Source organism: Nyctereutes procyonoides, unplaced genomic scaffold (genome assembly GCF_905146905.1).
Source record: "Nyctereutes procyonoides isolate TBG_1078 unplaced genomic scaffold, NYPRO_anot_genome, whole genome shotgun sequence".
Classification (NCBI taxonomy): Eukaryota; Metazoa; Chordata; class Mammalia; order Carnivora; family Canidae; genus Nyctereutes; species Nyctereutes procyonoides.
In genome coordinates, this window is record NW_026575122.1 from 26,124,530 (window position 1) to 26,144,050 (window position 19,521).

General features: G+C 41.7%; 1 protein-coding gene and 1 non-coding gene across 4 annotated transcripts; both read right to left on the reverse strand.

Moving 5' to 3' along the window:
- Positions 1-832: 832 nt before the first annotated feature.
- Positions 833-7,570, reverse strand: SLC25A3 (solute carrier family 25 member 3). 3 transcript variants are annotated; one of them, XM_055336474.1, is made up of 8 exons: positions 7,447-7,570; positions 7,049-7,209; positions 5,379-5,500; positions 3,338-3,517; positions 2,807-2,988; positions 1,991-2,163; positions 1,260-1,370; positions 833-1,173 (listed from the first exon to the last, which is right to left on the reverse strand). In XM_055336474.1, exons 2-8 carry the CDS (start codon positions 7,203-7,205, stop codon positions 1,013-1,015), a joined length of 1,086 nt encoding a protein of 361 aa, XP_055192449.1. In that variant the 5' UTR covers positions 7,206-7,209; positions 7,447-7,570; the 3' UTR covers positions 833-1,012. The 3 variants fall into 3 exon arrangements, with proteins under 3 accessions (XP_055192449.1, XP_055192447.1, XP_055192448.1); XM_055336472.1 differs by lacking the exon at positions 5,379-5,500 and adding an exon at positions 5,672-5,796; XM_055336473.1 differs by lacking the exon at positions 5,379-5,500 and adding an exon at positions 5,672-5,796 and having other exon boundaries at positions 7,422-7,545.
- LOC129517063 (small nucleolar RNA SNORA53) lies at positions 2,233-2,479 on the reverse strand. The gene has a single exon (XR_008665945.1). It is a non-coding gene; the product is annotated as a small nucleolar RNA SNORA53 (small nucleolar RNA).
- Positions 7,571-19,521: the final 11,951 nt, after the last annotated feature.

Genomic DNA, 19,521 nt, shown 5'->3' on the forward strand with positions numbered 1-19,521 from the left:
TCCATGCACCGGGAGCCCAATATGGGATTCGATCCCGGGTCTCCAGGACCGTGCCCTGAGCCAAAGGCAAGCGCCAAACCGCTGCGCCACCCAGCGATCCCTGCTTCGTTCCTTTTAAGAACTATCATTCTAGGGGCACCTGGCTGGCTTAGTCAGTAGAACATGTGACTCTTGACCTTGGAGGTTATAAATGAGTCCCACATTGAGTATAGATTACTTAAAAAAAAACAAAATCTTTAAATAAATCTAAGAAATATTCTACAATCAGCCTAATTTGGATTACCTTTTTTTCAACTTAATTTTTTAGTTTTAAGCATAATCTCTATACCCAACATAGGGCTCAGAACATATAACCCTGGGCAGCCCAGGTGGCTTAGCGGTTTAGCGCCGCCTTCGGCCCAGGACCTGATCCTGGAGACCCAGGACTGAGTCCCACATCGGGCTCCCTGCATGGAGCCTGCTTCTCCCTCTGCCTGTGTCTCTGCCTCTCTCTCTCTCTCATGAATAAATAAATAAAATATTTAAGTAAAAAAAACATATATAACCTTGAGATCAAGGGCACCTGGCTGGCACACTCCTCCAACAGCACCAGCTAGGTGCCCCTAGATTATTACTTCCTTCTACAAATGATTAGCAAACTCATTAGCATTTTTAGTATGTGTTTCAAAAATTTGATTACACTGAAATTTACTTGTCAAAATAAAACCACAAATATTTATCCATAGTTCAATTAACCGATACGGATTAGTTTGCATTTTTTCCCTGAAGTTTTAACTTAGTACCTTCCATTTTAGGGTTAAAGTTTTAAAAATAAGCATCGAGTCAGACAAAATCATTAATAGTTGGGTTTATTTCACCAGTGGGTTTGAAACTCTTGCCTTAGGCAAGAATACTACAGTAATTATACCAGGAATAGACAATTTCCTACACTGTCAAATATATAAAAGTTCCTCTTGCACTTTTCTCAACACTGATCAACAAGCAGATTCAGTCCACGTTTGCTTTGATCAATCTACTGAGTTAACCCAAGCTTCTTCTTCAGAGACTCTGGCATTTCAGGTGGAGGTGGGCGAGGGAGCCTGAAGTAGACCTTCACAGAGTCATAGATGAACCACTGTAGTGCAGTCAGAGTGCCAATCATGATGATACGGGCAAAGAGTCCCTTCCATACACCTAGTTGAAATATAGAATATGAATGAAAAATGAAGCATACCCAAGTGTTACTCTTTGTTTAGAGGGGAGAGAAAAAAGAATCCTACCTTTAAATCCGAGTCTCTGAAGGACTTGAGAAGCACTGCTACCTTTCTCTTTATTCAACACAGATACCACAGAATCAGCAGGATGAGAAACAATTGCACAGAAGACTCCAGCTGAAAAAAGTCAAGATAAATAATCCATAATGGGATCAATAAAAATTTCACATCATAAGCATCAACCTTTTCCTAATATTTAGTTCTTTAAAAAGTTACATAGCAGCCTCCCCCTAGGGAAAACAGAACAATCCTTCAAATTTTTATATTTGCATTTTTCTTTTTTAAAGATTTTATTTATCCACAAGAGACAGAGAGAGAGAGAGACAGACAGACAGAAAGGCAGAGGGAGAAACAGGCTCCATGCAGGAAGCCCGATGTGGGACTCGATCCCGGGACTCCAGGATCACACCCTGGGCCGAAGGCAGGCGCCAAACCTCTGAGCCACCCAGGGATCCCCTATATTCCCATTTTAATCAACATTTTCCTTTGTGTTAAAAATATATTCTTGAAAAACTAGACCAAAAAAACAATGATACAGCAATGAAATACATCTCTCAAACTTAATCAAGACATGCAAATCTGAAAATAATTCTTTCAGAAACTCATTAATGAGGTATGAATCCTAAAAGGCATACTGGGAAGCTAAATTTCTATGGGCTATTTTTCTTCACAGAAAGAAGCCAATATTGGAAATGATTATTTTGTCCTTAATTTCACAAACATGCGGTAACTCATACCTATATAACCTGCTACAAATGTTACAACCAGTTGCTCTGGCTTTGAACATTCACTTCGGGGCTTGGGAACCACAAACTTATATAATGCTTCAACAGTACGTTCAAAGCAGGCAAATTTCATCATGGTGTATGGTATCTGTCTCATCCAGAGAGGAGCAACCCCCTTGTAGAATCTAGAAAATCAAGAGACTTATTTCACTCAGTTATATTTATTCACCTAGCAGATTTTCAACATTAACAAAAGTGTCCGCACACCAGTCGAGTCCTGACAGCAAAAAATGGCAGCACAATTGCGTGTCATTTCTATCAGAACCTAAGACTAACATGCAGGTATATTTATCTCACATGCCAATGACTCAAGCACCTTTGACTATACAACCAAAAAAGTTGCTGGATGTTTCCTGACTGGAACTACAAGAAACCAAATGTTTACAAGTAGAACTCAGTTCAAGACTAGCATCCACAAAGGTGGATCTAAGGAAGCATGTAGTGACCAGATTATATGCAAATTCTTAGCTGTAAACACAGAAGACAAGAACTCTAACAAGCCCTTCCCAAAAGGTAACAACTAATGTCAAATATCAAGTCATCTGCATGCAGACTGACAAACGCAATCTTTAGAAAAAAAAATCTTTAATCTAGGGCTCAAGCCACGCATCAATTTATTCTTGCCCTTAGACTTTATGTTCTACATAAAAAGTAAAGACATTAACATAGTAACTTTAAAAATAAAAGTCTGGTAGGTTTAATGCTAACAAATAAAATTCCTTTAAATGAGTATTTCTATACTAGAATTCTAGACAAAGGTTTACTTACGCTTTTAAGCCTTCTTCCTTATACATTTTGGGAGCTGCATCCCTCAAGGTGTTGGCATAACCTGGTTGAGTTTGAATTCTAACCTTAGCAGCTTCCATAGGAGCCAGGGCAATGTCAGCAAAGAATTCAGCACTGGCAGAGGCAGCCAAATATAGTGATGTGCGCCAGAGATAGGCATTCTCCTAATTGAAAAACACAAGCAAGAACATACATTGCCATGGCATTGGCTATTTTCAATTAAGGGACAGTTCTAGAAAACAGTTATACTTCAAACATCTTATTAATACACATGGTGTGACTGAATGTACGTCCTCTCCCATAACCTGATCAACCACAGTACAATGTGAATTATGTTTTGAATAGCTAGGTGCCAAATATACCTGGGAATCTCAAAATCCTTCTCTTCAAAGAACTCAAAATCCAACTACTGGGAAAGCAGTACAGAACAATAAAGACTTAAAAAAAATCCTTTTTGGTCTTAAATTTTAAGTTAAAGCTTAGTACTTTAAATTTCAAAATTAAATTACATACCTCTCCAAGCATGTTGCTATACAAGACTTTGAAAACTTCATAAAAGCCAAACTTGCAGAGCCCTTGCATAGAATAGCCAATGAAAGTCGGAGCCCATCCTTTAGCCAAACCACGAACACCATCCTCTTTAAGTGTAACTGAGAATCCATTAAATATGCCCTTGTACTTTTGGGGGTCCACCTTTATTTAAAACAAGAAGAAAAAAATTAATTAAATGCACCAGAGAGCTATCTGTTCTCATATACACTGAATTTCACTATTCTGTTTTTCCTTTTGATTCCTAAAATAAACCTCAGTAACTACACAAGAGGTAGGTAAACACAGGGTTCACTGCATACCAACTTAATATCTATAATCATCTTTGTAAATGTTAACTTTATACATTAAGGTCTAGCTTTCTTTCAGTCATACTTAAGTCTTGGAGGATTCGTTTAAGAGTAAAATTCCTAGAAAAATATGTGATAAAACAGAGTCAAATTTTTCACCATCCAACTCTAACACTTTTAAAAAATTAGTTTTGAAGCTACTCCCTAAGTAACAGATAAGTCTATATCCATGATTATACGCTAGTCCATCAAGGAGTTTATACTATCAAGTTTTATAAATTTAAGGCAAATTAAATGCAAGTTAAAAGGGTAGATCAACATAATGAGAATCTGTCTTTTGACTTAAACTCACTTGAAGATACATACATACATTTTAGTGAAGGTTTATTTCACATCCATTCTATCAACTAATGGAAAAAGAAAAAAAATCTTATTTCACTATATCTGCCAGTACTAAAAGGGCTGGTATACGTCACCTTCCTCTCCCTGCTAACAATTCACCTTCCTTTATTTCACCTTCCTCTCTTTTTAGGTAAGTAGACTTCTAATCCTGTTTGGGACAAATAAATTTTTGACGCTTGATTATTTTTGTTTCAATAATCCTAATTACGAAATTCTAAATGTAAAAGACTTTTATGTAAATAAACATACAAGAAGATAGAAGATATGTATGTCTGCAAATTTTTTTTTTTAATTTATTTATGATAGTCACAGAGAGAGAGAGGCAGAGACACAGGCAGAGGGAAAAGCAGGCTCCATGCACCGGGAGCCCGATGTGGGATTCGATCCCAGGTCTCCAGGATCGCGCCCTGGGCCAAAGGCAGGCGCCAAACCGCTGCGCCACCCAGGGATCCCAAAATTTTAATACTAAGTATTTTTCCTAATCTACATAATGTTTTGCCCTGATCTTATCAGTAAATAAGAGAAGTTAGTTCAAAAATTAAGATTACCTACTCTGATATGTAACTGCTCATAAAATGACTATTTGGGAGCATAAAGGACCAGCAGGCCTTGAAAAGAAACTCTAGTCAGAATTAAGCACAGCAGCAAAATACCACTTACAGCCAGGGTTTGAGGTCCAAAAATCTGCCTACAATCTAATTTCAAAAGAGGCATTTCTTCCACTTAAAACACTAATTAGGGGACAGCCCGGGTGGCTCAGCGGTTTAGCACCTGCCTTCAGCCAAGGTGTAATCCTGGAGACCGGGAATCTAGTCCCATGTCAGGCTCCATGCAGGGAGCCTGCTCCTTTCTCTGCCTGTGTGTCTGCCTCAATCTCTCTCTCTCTTAATAATAAATAAATAAAAATCTTAAAAATAAATTTAAAAAAAAACAAAACACTAATTAGGGCAGCCGGGGTGGCTCAGCGGTTTAGCGCCGTCATTGGCCCAGGGTGTGATCCTGGAGGCCTGGGATAGAGTCCCATGTCGGGCTCCCTGCATGGAGCCTGCTTCTCCCTCTGCCTGTGTCTCTGCCTCTCTGTGTCTCTCATGTATAAATAAATAAAATCTTGAAAATAAAATCTTGAAAATAAAATAAATAAAACACTAATTAAAATAAAGATCAGGAGTTAAGAAAATCTGGGTTTGGTTTCCTATGGAAGTTTCTAGCAGTTGTGATGTCTTCATATTTTCTCATTTGTCAGGGCCTTTAAAATTATTTGGAATTAAGTCACACATGAACGATACATTCGATGTTGCCATCTCAATACAAACCTGCATACGGCATTTCACTAAATCCAGAGGAACGACAGCAGTGTGTGTCAGACCACAACTTAAGACCCCACCAAAGCCACACAGTGCATAAAACTTCATGGAGCCATATTCGCAACTGTACTCTGTAGTAAGACAAGACACACCATGCATTTTAATATAGAACTCATGTTACTAGTTATTAACTTACCTCTTGGACAATTAGGTTTCCACACAGCTTGTTAGTAGAGTCTATGTTGTACAACTTAGAAGCCATGCTTCAACCATATGCTTTTAATCCAACATGCAAAACAAACCTGCATCCTGCATTTAACCAGATCTAGAGGAACCAATGCTGTATGTGTTGTGCCACAGCTAATAATTCCTCCAAGTCCACAAAGGATAAAGAATCTGCCAGATCCATAGTCACAGCTATACTGCTCTGTTTGATTGAAAAGAAAAATCAAGTAAGTATTTCTTCTTCAGAGATAACTAAGGCCACGGAAATGAAAGAGAACGGATTCCCTGTGCAACAGTGCTGTCACAACTGAATAGGGCTTTGGCCACTGCTTACAATTAAGGTGAAAGATGATTTTCCACCCCGTGTTAATAAGACATTTACTGCCAAAATCAGAGAATCATTTAGCTTATGAAGGTTCTGGGAGACATTGGCTCTTACTCTGCTATACTAAAATGTCTCTGATGACATTAATGGCTCTTCCAATTAAAATCAAACTTCCAATCATTAACTGCTAATAAAAACACACTTCAGAATACATATCAAACTCGGGAAGGCACTAGACAAGTAAAAGCTTGCAATCTGCTAAGTGTCCCCCCAGCCACCAATCAATACTATCCCCACTTTCGGATTCACATAAGCATAAGATGAGATAAACATAAATTCCAAAAATCAAATACATTTACTACACAATGGTGTAAAGATTTTTTTTTTTTTAACCCACACTAAAAACGTAACAGAAACACAAACTATTTTAAACTTTAGATTTTACGGGCACACAACGTAGATGGAACATTTACCAAACTCCTAAGATCTAGGGGTTTTCGGGTTTCTCCGTACATACACTCCACTGGGATTTAAAGCATACAATTAAATTGAAGTTCAGTCTGACCAAAAAGATTCCTGAGAGACTAAAGGGACCCCTCCCTACCAGTTATCATCTGTTTTTTTATAGCCCATCTGAGGCTTCTGTTCCCTCCTTTGCCAATTACATTAAAACAAAGACCCAATTTTTCATATACTTGGTATCAACAGATATTAGACTTCAAGAATACTTAAGGAAGGAGTATTTTTATGAAGAAAATGAAAGCCAAATCAAGCAACAGCTATTACAGTCATAAAGAACTGCAGGTGGCCAAGGGCTAGGAAGGAGCCTCTGCTGACCATCGGGCTCAGGGCGAAGATAAGGAGCGAGTCACGGCCTCTAGAACTCTACTCTCCCGGGAACGTGGAGGTCACAGAGGGGAACTGTGCCTGGGCCCTTCCACGCCCTTGAGGGAGGGCCAAGGATCCGCCACACCGCCTAGGGGAGGAGGGCGGACTACCTAAGGCAGGCAACCAGGCACCGTCCCGTAGTGCAGAAGGCCAGCTGCGTCCTTCTCCGTCCTCCGGGCCACAAAGGCCGAGTGGACCACGAGGGGAGCTAACGACCGCATGCGGGGGGCTCTAAGCTCACCTTCCACAGCGGCTGCCGCCAGATTGCGGGAACGGCGGGGCGGGCCCGGGGGCCCTGCGGGACTGCTGCGGGGGCCCGTCAAGCCATCCTGGACCAGCAGCAGGTGCGGCGCGTTGAAGGGGTTCGCCCGCGCCAGATGCGCCACGGACGAGAACATCTTCCTAAAGGGAGAGAGAGCAGCGGTCAGAGGGAAGGCAAAGGGCCGCTCCTCAGGCCGCCCAAGTCACCGGCACCCTAGGACCTCGACGCCGGCCTTCCATCTTGCCGCCTCCGCGCCCTTGAGGGAGTCATGGCGGCCTCCTCCAAGGAGGAGAACCACCTAGAACCTAGAGCCGAAGCAGCCCCTCAGAGGGGCTCCGTCGCCCGCACTCACCGGGGACAAGGCCCGGCACACTCACTTGCTAAGATGGCGAACACACAACCGCTCCCTCGAACAGGCTGCGGCTCACAGAGGCCGAACGTCCTCCCGACCCTTAGATCTGTGCCCTTCGCGCGCCGTCAGCGTGACGCACATGACGTGTCACTGCAGCAGGCGGCACCTATTGGTGGAGACGAGCGCCAAGGCCGTGGCGTCATCGCGTTCTCCTAGCAACCCTATCCCCGCCCCCGCCCGCCCCAGCCCTTCCTGCCCGGCTTCTGCGCAGGAGGATTCGTTCTGCGCAGGCGCGCATTCCAGGGCCGAGGTTTTGAGCGCTGTGGCGTCGTGCTCGTGACCTCCTCTTTTGGTCCCTTCACCTTCAAGCGTCTTTTCTTGACCTCAGGGTTCGATTGTTTTATGTTGATGTTAGTCACAGTGGTACTCACTTAAATAAAAAGAGGGAAAAAAAGAAAAAACACCCAAACGTGTGATGATACTTTATTTCGGTGTTGCAGTTAGAATGTTACTGCAGTATTTTGTATAGCGCTTGACAGTAAGTTCCATTGACATTCCACGTAGACATGTCTGCATTTTCCATTAGACTATTGGAAAGTATTTTAAAAGAAAATGTGCAGCAAGAACTCTTTAGACAAGACGGCTTTGGGCTTCATCACAACTTTTTATGACCTATTAAAACATTAAGTAAATGCATTTTTTTACAAGACCTGGGGGTACATGGTTGAACTAGAGTGAAAGTGGCAGCAGATTTTCTGTGTTCAATAAATTTAGAAAATCTTCAGTAGATTCAGTTCAACAGCAAAAAGGGCCTAGTTTCACTGGGGAGAGTTTAGTAGGAGTCAAACCCCTGTTAGAATTCTGGCTCTGACCCTGTCCTGGCTGTTGATAAAGTAACCTTGGAAATTCACTCAATTTCTAGGAATCTGTTTCTTTTCTTCTTTTTTTTAAGATTTTACTCATTCATGAGAGACAGAGAGAAGCACAGACATAGGCAGAGGGAGAAGCAGGCTCCCCATGCTGAGCCCAGCACAGGACTCCATCCCAGGACCCGCCACGGCTGAAGTCAAAAGCAGAAGCTCAATCCCCAAGCCACCCAGGTGCCCCCATAAAACTGTTTCCTAAATGTAAGATGGAAGCAAGGGGTAGTCCCATGGACTTGTACAGTTATATAAGGCCTGTGCTAGATTTAATTACGAAGAATTGTTCGTTATATTAATTTAACTTATTAAATTCTTAATTTATGAACAAGAAGACTTACATTTTTCATTTGGAGCTGAACTTACAAATTACATAGTGGGTTCTGGGTGGGAATAACATCTATCCTGAAAAGTTCATGAGAACTCAATGAGACAATGTCTAACTGTGGGGATTTTAGTCAAGAAGCAAGGATGAGGAGGGGGCCAGTGGTCAGTAAGTTACTAAGAGAGTAGGTAGGGTAAGTCTTGCTATCTTGACCTAACAGGATTCTTGCTAAAAGCAGTCCAACGTAATCAGATATTATCAGGGGAATGAGGAATTTGATAAGGTATTGAGGGTAATCAGATATCAAGGCTGGGTAGGGTGCCTTGCTGGCTCAATTGGTGGAGCATGCAACTTTTGATCTCAGGGTTGTGAGTTCCGACCCCACATTGGGTATGGAGATAACTTAAAAATAAAGTCTTTGGAGATCCCTGGGTGGCTCAGTGGTTTCATGCCTGCCTTTGGCCCAGGGAGCGATCCTGGAGTCCCGGGATCAAGTCCCACATCCGGCTCCCGGCATGGGGCCTGCTTCTCCCTCTGCCTGTGTCTCTGCCTCTCTATCATAAATAAATCTTAAAAAAAAAAATAAAGTCTTTGTCAATACTTTCCTACTCAGGGGGCACCTGGCTGACTCAGTTGGTATAGCATGTGGCTCTTGATGTCAGGGTTGTGAGTTTGAATCCCACCTTGGGCAAGAAGCCTACTTAAAAAAAAAAAAAAAAACCTTTCCTATTCAGTGTACCAAGTCTGATATTTTAATTTCATTTACTATGAGCCACTACTGAGTTTAAATTTCAGCCAAATTATTACAGTCCTTCTCAGCAATTTGAGCTAAAACAATGGATTGAGACACTTTACTGTACTCATATCGACAAATTTCATTTGATCTACCATTATATTCCTTCTGTTCTATTTTAGTTATTACTACTTATCACATTATCCCAACATTTAAAAGCATAAAACAATAAACAATTATTATCTCACATTTTCTGAGGATCAGGAATCTGGGAAGGTTCAACTGGATGGCCTGGCTAGGGTGTGTCATGGGTTTATGGTCGAACTGTTGGTTGGGGCCGTGGTCTCTGGGCCTGGAAAATGTACTTCCAAGCTCACTAGCTTGGCCATTGATAGGACACTTCAGTTCCTTATCAAATGGACCTCCCCACAGAGGTGCTCATGTCGTGGCTTTCCCAGAGTGAGTAATTCAAGAAAGAGATCAACCAAGAGAGATGCTGCAGTGTCCTTTATAACCTAATTTCAGAAGCCATCACTTCCGTATTTTCTTGATCACACAGACCAATCCTGACACAATGTGGGTAGGGTTGTAGGGATCATTGGGGCATCCTAGAGGGTGATTACCATGCACACAACTCAACATTCTTAGTCTCCATCCCCATACATGTTGCCCAGGTTTCTGTCAATATGAATTTTGCACACTATTTATTTTACCTTCTAGGATCTCCTGCAATGAGCATAGAAGTGATGGAAGGTGTTGATAATAGGTCTTGAGGAGGATCAGCAGGCCCTACAAGGCAACTAACTACTCCAGGACAGGCCATTACAGATTGTATAGGTAAGGAGAGAGACTAAGCTTCTCAGTCAAGGGAGGAAAGGCTGTTAATACTGGCAAAAGAGGCTCAGCAGAAATTAGAAGTTCATGATTCCGGTGTCATCAATCTCCACAGGTTCCCATTCCCATTCCAATATTCAGGATTTCACTGCTGCTCGAAAACAAAAACAAAACTGATTTTAACATGAGACCTTCAAGTTTGGAAATTCAGGGCAGCCCAGGTGGCTCAGCGGTTTAGCGCTGCCTTCAGCCCAGGGTGTGATCCTGAGGGCCCGGGATTGAGTCCCATGTTAGGTTCCCTGCATGGACCCTGCTTCTCCCTCTGCCTGTGTCTCTGCCCCTTTTTCTGTGTGTCTCTCAGGAATGAATAATAAAATCTTAAAAAAAAAAAAGATTGGAAATTCAATTGCATTGTAATTCAGGATTAGATTTTGGATTTGGTTTTGCACAGCCTTGCAGATGCAGGAAGACAGTCACATAAGATTTTTTTCTTTTCTTTCTTTTTTTTAACTTGAAGTGAATGTTGAAAGCACTAAGCTCAGGACACCTGGGTTGCTCAGTGGTTAAACATTTGCCTTCTGCTCAGGTTGTGATCCTAGGGTCCTGGGATGGAGTCCCACATTGGGCTTCCCTGCAGGGAGCCTGCTTCTCACTCTGCCTGTGTCTCTGCCTCTCTCTGTGTGTCTCTCATGAAAAAAAAAAAATCTTTAAGAAAAAATAATGTCCTAAGTTCATCATTTCCTTTCCCCCAGTTATCCAACGTAATTAGGATAAACCAACCAACTCCATTGTTTTCCTTATTTTTGTTTAAATATTTTATGGAAATATCCATGTGGTTACCCAAAGCCTTGCCTTCTTTAGGTACTTGACTACAGGTGTCCATAGATGATAATTTAAGCAACTGTTTTTGCTAATGCATGCCATGGACAACCAGTGTCACCTTTACCCTTGACCACTGACCCTTTAAATCCAATGGATCAGATAACCCAGAACAAATTCATACAACCCATTCTTAAGTTTTAGTTCTCCTGGAATTATTTCCAAAACCATTGTCTACAACAGAGTTTGACCAGAGAAACAAGCAACTAGGAGTCATATGATATAAGAGGTTTATTTTAGGGACTAGGTCTTAAACAATCATGGGAGCTGGAGAAAAGGTTGCCTCTGTGTCTGGAGTTAAACCTGAAATTTCTGTAAGTCAATAGAGCTTATGGTCAGTCAAGAAAGCTGGACATGAAGTGAGGATGAGTACAGACAAACTGGAAGCCACAAAGACAAACTGGATCCCGTGGGGATAAACTAGATTGTGCATCTGTCTCTTGACATCTACAATCTCAATGATGCAACTGCCTTCAGGAGCCATGCAAGTGCTCATGGGAGCCATGGCGCTGCACATGCATCTGGCCCAGGACTTCAGGAGTCACTGAAGAAGGTCCTGGAGTTGCTGAAAGAGCTCCACACGTGGCCACTGCCCCACTCCCAGGTAAGCCAACGGATCAGCATCCATATGCATAAGCTGCCCCAGCACCTCACATCTCACACTGACCTTCTGCCTTTGAAATCTTGCACAAATTTCCCTTTTGGCCAATCTTAACACAGAACCATATCTGAGAGATAAACAGAATTTGAGATGCTAGGTAGAGATAGGACATTCAAGTGGAACTTCCCTACAGGCACTTGTACACCTAGAGCCAGAGGTCAAGGTAGCACTGATACATTTGAGGATCATGCCTGGCAAGGGGAATCATAGAAAACCCTTAAATAATTCCTACCACAGCCTTCTTCTAATAGAAGGATATAATACATTATGCAAGGTAGACTAAAGTCCCTTTTCCCATCTTCCTTGAGAAAAAAAGGACAGCATCCTCTAGCACCTTAATTATTGTCTTTTTTAAATTGGAAATCTTGTTTCCATGTCTCCATAAAGAAAGTAGGGAAAAACTTGTCTTTTTCTGTTTTTTAAAATATTTTTTTTAAGGTTTATTGAGAGAGAGAGAGAGAGAGAGAGAAAGCACGAGAGCGGGGAAGATCAGAGGGAGAAGGAGAAGCAGACTCCTCACTGAGCAGGGAACCAGATGCAAGGCTTGATCCCAGAACCCTGGGATTATGACCTGAGCCAAAGGCAGATGCTTAACTGACTGAATCACCCAGGAGCCCCAAAATTTATCTTTTTCTATCTGAAATAAAATATAATGGATTTCACCATGGGGCTGTAATTTCCATTCTGAAAAACTTTTTTTTTTTTTTTTATTTATGATACAGAGAGAGAGAGAGAGAGAGGCAGAGACATAGGCAGAGGGAGAAGCAGGCTCCATGCACCGGGAGCCCGATGTGGGATTCGATCCTGGGTCTCCAAGATCGCGCCCTGGGCCAAAGGCAGGCGCCAAACCGCTGCGCCACCCAGGGATCCCTGAAAAACTTTTTTTTTAATTTTTTTATTTATTTACGATAGTCATACAGAGAGAGCGAGAGAGGCAGAGACACAGGCAGAGGGAGAAGCAGGCTCCACGCACCGGGAGCCCGACGTGGGATTCGATCCCGGGTCTCCAGGATCGCGCCCAGGGCCAAAGGCAGGCGCCAAACCGCTGCGCCACCCAGGGATCCCCCATTCTGAAAAATTTTTAAATGTCAAACCATCCCCATCCTTCTTTGGAAGGTTATCATAGGTGGAACCTTGGCTGTAAGACTAGAGGCGATCCCTTTACTAAAGTGCACCCCAAGAGGACCCCAAAAGCTCTGGGACCCAGGTTCAGACTCTTGAAGTCATGCATCTTTGTGTAGGGGAATGAAAACTGTCTACATTATATCTGCATATTCAGGGGTATTTTATTTTACAGGAAATAAAGGTAGGCGAATGCTTTTACCCAGTCTTTATCTTTCTTGTATTTTGACATTTCCTTCTTTTGGCAATTAAAAGCATAACATACAGTTTAGCCCAGAGGAGAGGCATACCTGGATATGGGAGATCCTAATGTAGTCCACACAGAAGGGGCACACATAGATGGCAACCTGAGTTATTCACTGGCTATAAACCGCCACTCTGACAGCTTTGAAGCCACCAAGGCCTAGCCATCACAAGTTAGAAGTTCCCAAATAGGGTCTCTCATCAATGCTTTTTAGACACAGACATTCTCAAATTCTACTTACTAAGGCTGATGAGGAGTCCCGGAATCTGCCAGTTTTTAAAGGTCTCCAGGTGATTTTCCTGTAAGCAGCTAGTTTAGGAACCAGCTATCCAAGGAATTCAAAGCATGAGCCCGCAGAACGAGTCTGACACTAGTTTCCTATCTGTAAAAGGAGATACCACCCTGAATTACCTGGTTTGCCATGGATGTGAAGTGTCAGTTACTGGGGAGGAATCCCGACTGATGTGGTTCGCTTCTAACTGTTATCACACACTCAAGACCCAGTGGGGGGGTGGTGTGGGGCGTGCACCATCAGGACACTGTACAACACGGGGCAACTGCTTGAGTATGAAAGGGAAAGAGGGAATCCCAGCTTCTCAAAGATGGACGTGGTCACAGACTTGGCAAGGAGACAGGAGATTTTAGGGAGAAATATATATACACCTGAAAAGTAATGAATATAAAAAGAAGTGATTAAGCTTGACTAAAAGGAGTAGAAATAGTTCCATTTAGGCTTAGAAACATAGGACAGAGCATATCTAAGTTTCTGTGTATGCCCTGGGTCATTGTGAACTGAAATGTATTGTAATTTGTTGTAATTCAAACCTCATGTCAGGGGCACCTGGGGAACTCAATGGATTAAGCGTCTGCCTTCAGCTCAGGTCCTGATCCTGGGGTCCCAGGATGGAGCCCCGCCTCAGCCTCCCTGCTCAGTGGAGAGTCTGTTTGTCTCTCTGCGTCTGGCCCTCCCCCTGCTTGTGCTCTCTTGATCCCTCTGTCAAATAAATACAAATCTTTAAAAAAACAAATAAAAAATCCCTCATGTTATTTATGGTATTTTTGCTGTAAATAACTAACGGGCCTACTCACAAATGAATACAGGACAACTGCAGTCAACCCTAAATGAAATTAAAATTTGCCTATAATGAAACTTCAGGGAAAATTCTTGAATTCTGCTGTTATATCTCTTGCCTTGGAAGATGGTCAGTTGGGAAGGAATTGCTTTAGGGAATGAAATGCATTGTTTAGAGAGCAGTAACTTCAAATGTGAAAAGAATTAACTGACTTGATTCTTCTGAAAGAAACGGAATATTGCTGACTGCTACACAATTACAATTAACCTACTAGCACTAGCAATTCCTCAAATTTTCTATAACTCGTGCTGTTTTAAAACAGGTGGAAGGGGGCACCTATGTGGCTCAGAAGTTGAGCATCTGCCTTGGCTCAGGTCGTGACCCCAGGGTCCTGGGATCCAGTCCTGTATCAGGCTCCCCACAGAGACCCTGCTTCTCCCTCTGCCTCTGTCTCTGCCTCTCTCTGTGTCTCTCATGAATAAATAAATCTTTAAAAATAAATAAATAAAACAGGTGGAAAAGAAATTCATTTTTCTTTTGATTTCAAGAATGTCAATTGACAAATATTTAAATCACCCATTATTTAAATTATAAAGTAGGAGAAAATCAAAATGCAGTTTTGTCAACTATCTAATTTACTTGCCCAGGGAAATTTATAGGGTGGAATAACTTGCTTTTGGGTGTTTGAATGATCAGACCAGATGCCTGAATTAAATAATCAGTATTATTAAAAATAAATAAATAGGGATGCCTGGGTGGCTCAGTTGGTTAAGCAGCCAGCTCTTGGTTTAGGCTCAAGTCAGGATCTCAGAGTCCTGAGACTGAGCCCCACTTGGGGCTCTGGGCTCAGGGCCGAATCTGCTTGTCCCTCTCTCTCCCTTCTGCTCCCCCTCCTCACATGCTTGCTCTCTCTCTCTCAAATAAATAAAAATCTTAAAAGCAAACAAATACATAAATAATATCATTTACTTCATTACTTACGTGGTATGGCCAAAGCTTAGGACCAATTTTGTATCTTAAAAAAATATGATAAAACACCTAAAATCTGTGTCAATGGAAATGTAATCGCTCTTCAAAAAAATTTTTTAATTTATTTTTTTTAGTCACCTCTGCAGCCAATGTGTGGCTCAAACTAACAACCGTGAGATCAAGAGTTGCTTGTTGTTCTGACTGAGCCAGCCAGGTGCCTTCAAGTGGGATTACTTTTAGAACTAAATTGCTCTCCATTTTCTGTATGTTCCTGGAGCCCAGGATTCCTTGTCCTGTGTTCTGGTACCTGAACAATAGTATTCATTCCAATACCGCTGCTGTCTTTTTTTTTTTTTTTTTTAAGACTTTTATTTGAGTGAGAGGGAGTGAGGGAGCCCAAGCAGGGGAGAGGAGGGCAAGGGAATGGGGCGGGGGAAGAGGGAGAAGCAGACTCCCCGTGGAACCCCTGAGCCACCCAGGCACCCCCACTGCTGTCTTCCAAAGAAATTGCACCCCACCTGAATTGTCTCCACATACCACTGCTTTCGTAATTTTCATACTGTGAACAAATCTGAGTTATACCAACAAGCTGCAGTCTTAAACATTAAGATTTTTTTTTTTAAGGTTTTTGTTTATTTGACAGAGAGCAGGAGTAGAGGGAGGGAGAAGCAGGCTGCCCACGGAGTAGGGAGCCTGATGGGGACTGGATTCCAGGACCGTATGCTCTTCACTCAGTTTCCCCAGTTGTCAACATTTTACTGGATGCACATATATAATATGCTTAAATGTATAGCTATATAGATTATGAATACATACGTAAATAAATATACATGTAATCCCTGTATGCACATGCAAAGACATATTTTTCCTGAACCAATTGAGAGTTAAATATGTGATGCCTCATTACTCCTAAATACTTCAGTATGTATTTCCTAAAAGACAAAGCAAAGCCGTCAAATTCAGGATAGGAACATTGCTAGGATACTACCGTCCAATCCATAGGTCCTATATCCAAATTTCCCAATAATACCATTTATAGTTTATAAAAAAAAATCAAAACAAACAAAAAAATATTTTCCCTTCTAGTCCAGTATCTGGTCCAAGAGGGTGTTCCATGTAATTCTCAGGTCTCTTTAAATTTCTTCCATGTGGAACAGGCTTTCTACCTATCTTTGTCATTCAGGACCAGGAATTTTCAAAGAGTACAAGACACTTCGGAGTACAAGATGGGCAATTTGGACTTCTCGGGTGTTTTCTCATAATTAGATGTACAGTATGCATTTACGGCAAGACTACCATAGAGGAGACCCTTTGTTTTTTCCAGCGTATCATACCAGAAGGCTCATAATGTTGATTTGTTCTGTTACTGGTGAGGTGAATTTCTAAAAATATTTTATTCTTGGGCACATGGATAGCTCAGTTAAGCAAGCTAAGGTCATGGTCTTGGGGTTGTACGATGGAGCCTTGCCTCAGGGTCTGTGCTCAGCAGGGCGTCTGCTGGAGAGGCTCTCTCTTCTCCCCCTGCCCCTCCCCCCATTCTCTCCTTCTGTCTCTCTAAAATAAATAAATAAATCTTTTTTTAAAGAAAAGATTTGATTATTTAAGTAATCTCTAGGGATCCCTGGGTGGCGCAGCGGTTTGGCGCCTGCCTTTGGCCCAGGGCGCGATCCTGGAGACCCGGGATCGAATCCCACGTCGGGCTCCCGGTGCATGGAGCCTGCTTCTCCCTCTGCCTGTGTCTCTGCCTCTCTCTCTCTCTCTCTCTGTGACTATCATAAAAAAATAAAAAATAAAAAGCCTTTAAGTAATCTCTAAACCCAACATGAGGCTTGAACTCACAACCCTGAGATTAAGAGTTGCATGCTCTACCAACGAAGCCAGCCAGGTGCGTAAATTTTGATTCAACTGATCAAGGTAGTGTTTGCCTAGTTTTTTCATTGTAAAGATACTATTTTTATCTGTAACTAGTAAGTAATTTGCATTTATCACTGATTGTTGCCTGAATTGATTATTATTGGGATAATTGCCAAATGGTAGTTTTTCTAACTCTATCAGACCTACATTTATTATCCTACAGTAAGGAAGTGCTATACTTTCTCTTCATTTAGTTCATTCTGCATTTATTTATATCAGTATCAACTAATGGATTTCTATTTTATTGATGAGTTATTATCTAATACAAACATTCTTTCTTTTGTTGCTTATATTAACACAGATTTGGCCAGTAGAAACCTCTTTGAATGGATCTTGTGTTCTTCTGATAAGTCCCCATCAGTTTTTGAGCACTTTATTACATTCTGGTACAGCAGATGTTCCAGACTTATTTACTTATTTATTACTTTTAAGTTTTTATTTAAATTCCAGTAGGTTAAAATATAGTGTGATACTAGTTTGAGGTGTACAATAGATGACTCAACATTTCCACACAACACTTGGTGCTCATCACAATTAGGACATACCTTAATACCCATCACCTATTTCACCCATCCTCCCATCCAGCCTCCCCCCAGACTTATCTACTTGTTCTCCCCTAGCTCTGGAATCAGCCATTTCTCCCAAGAGCTCTGGTTCTCTTTAGGGGAGAAGAGCATTTGCTCTGAGAGCAAAATGTGCTTATTGCTCTAAGGTATTTATTACTGCTTCTAGGCTCTCTCAGCATATATACATATACACACATACACTATCTATCATCTATCTATCTATTTATCTATCCATCCATCCATCCATCCATCTCTTCTTTTAAAACCATGAGTTCTGGGATCCCTGGGTGGCTCAGTGGTTGAGCGTCTGCCTTTGGCTCAGGGCATGATCCTAGGATCCTGGGATCAAGTCCCACATCAGGGTCCCTGCTTAGAGCCTGCTTCTCCCTCTGCCTGTGTCTCTCATGAAGAAATAAAAAAAAAAATCTTAAAACAAAAAAACAAAAACAAAAAAACATGAGTTCCACTAATACCTCCAATTCCAAATCAGAATGTCACAGGATTCATTCTACCCTTTTTTCTTTTTTTTTTTTAATTTTTATTTATTTATGATAGTCACACACACAGAGAGAGAGAGAGAGGCAGAGACACAGGCAGAGGGAGAAGCAGGCTCCATGCACCGGGAGCCCGACGTGGGATTCGATCCCGGGTCTCCAGGATCGCGCCCTGGGCCAAAGGCAGGCGCCAAACCACTGCGCCACCCAGGGATCCCCTACCCTTTTTTCCTTTCCACATTTGTGACTCCTTTCTCTGAGAGATAAAATTGGTTTTCATTATCTTCAACATATTGTTCCTTACATGTTCATTCCCCCTGTGTGAAACAACTTCCCAGTCCTGCCAGCTGCCTCCTTGGCATCAACCTTACAGATCCTACGGGCCCTGGCTACCTGAAGTGATGAAAAAAAACCCCAATAAATCAGAGAAGAGAAACCAATCAATATTTTTTACAGAAAAGAGAAGGGAAGGAGAAGAGAAAGAGGAATCAAAAGCACCTCTGGCTATTTCAATTTAGCAGATTAACCCCACGTCTTATCAGTATAACACAAAGTCCACTTCTTGATCCTATAAAGTCTAGTGCTGATCAGATGGTCCTCCAGAGTTCTCCTCCCAGGGGTGACTCAGGGATCAAAGCTGATTTCACCTTACGGCCTGCCATCTCAACACATGATCACTCTAGGTCTGGCCAAAGGGGAAGAGATAGAACAAGAAAGGGCACACCCACATTCACCTGCCTCAGAGTGAAGGCAACACATCCCTTCTGCTCATGCTTCTTGAGTGGAAATTAATCTCATGACACCCTTCAGGTGCATAGGATTGAGGAAAGGAGAGGAGCATATGGATATTGAGGGACCAGAAACAGTCACATTTACCCACTGTAGATATTTTTGAATAGATTGTCTATGTTTAGATGACAGCATAGCTTCCTGATGAACATTCTTGGAGGTTGACCAGGAAACAATGAGTAAAACTATTACGTATAGCCCTTAGATAAACCCTGATAAAATGCAGCAATCACCTATAAAAAATGAGATGTTGGATTAGTTTATTTAAAGCCATTTTTTTTTCTAGCAAGAGTTAGTAATTAGTAGGATCACGTTCCTAGAAGGGCTAATTGTAGCCTAAAGGCCAGTATATTTCTTCTTGGTGGCCCTTGGGGTTATTGGGAAGTGTTCATTTAAAAACTGTAGTATAAGGTAGAGCCCTGTGCTTCCTCCTTTAATTATAATCATTTTTTAAAAATTTGAAATAATTTCAAACTTAAAAGATGTAAGAATAAAGAATTGTCATACATACTCAACCAGATTTACCAGTTTTTTTAAACATTTTGCTGCAACCACTTTCTTTTTAATCTATCCACCC

What these genes read in the sequence shown, in the direction of transcription:
- SLC25A3 (XM_055336472.1), bottom strand. Translation starts at nt 7,205, where the DNA reads ATGTTCTCGTCCGTGGCGCATCTGGCGCGGGCGAACCCCTTCAACGCG. An exon ending in TGGTTAAATGCAGGATGCAG is followed by an intron (nt 3,518 to 5,671) that starts GTTTGTTTTGCA and finishes TTTTAAATAAAG; the next exon opens with GTGGACCCCCAAAAGTACAA. An exon ending in ATAGCAACATGCTTGGAGAG is followed by an intron (nt 2,989 to 3,337) that starts GTATGTAATTTA and finishes TTTTTCAATTAG; the next exon opens with GAGAATGCCTATCTCTGGCG.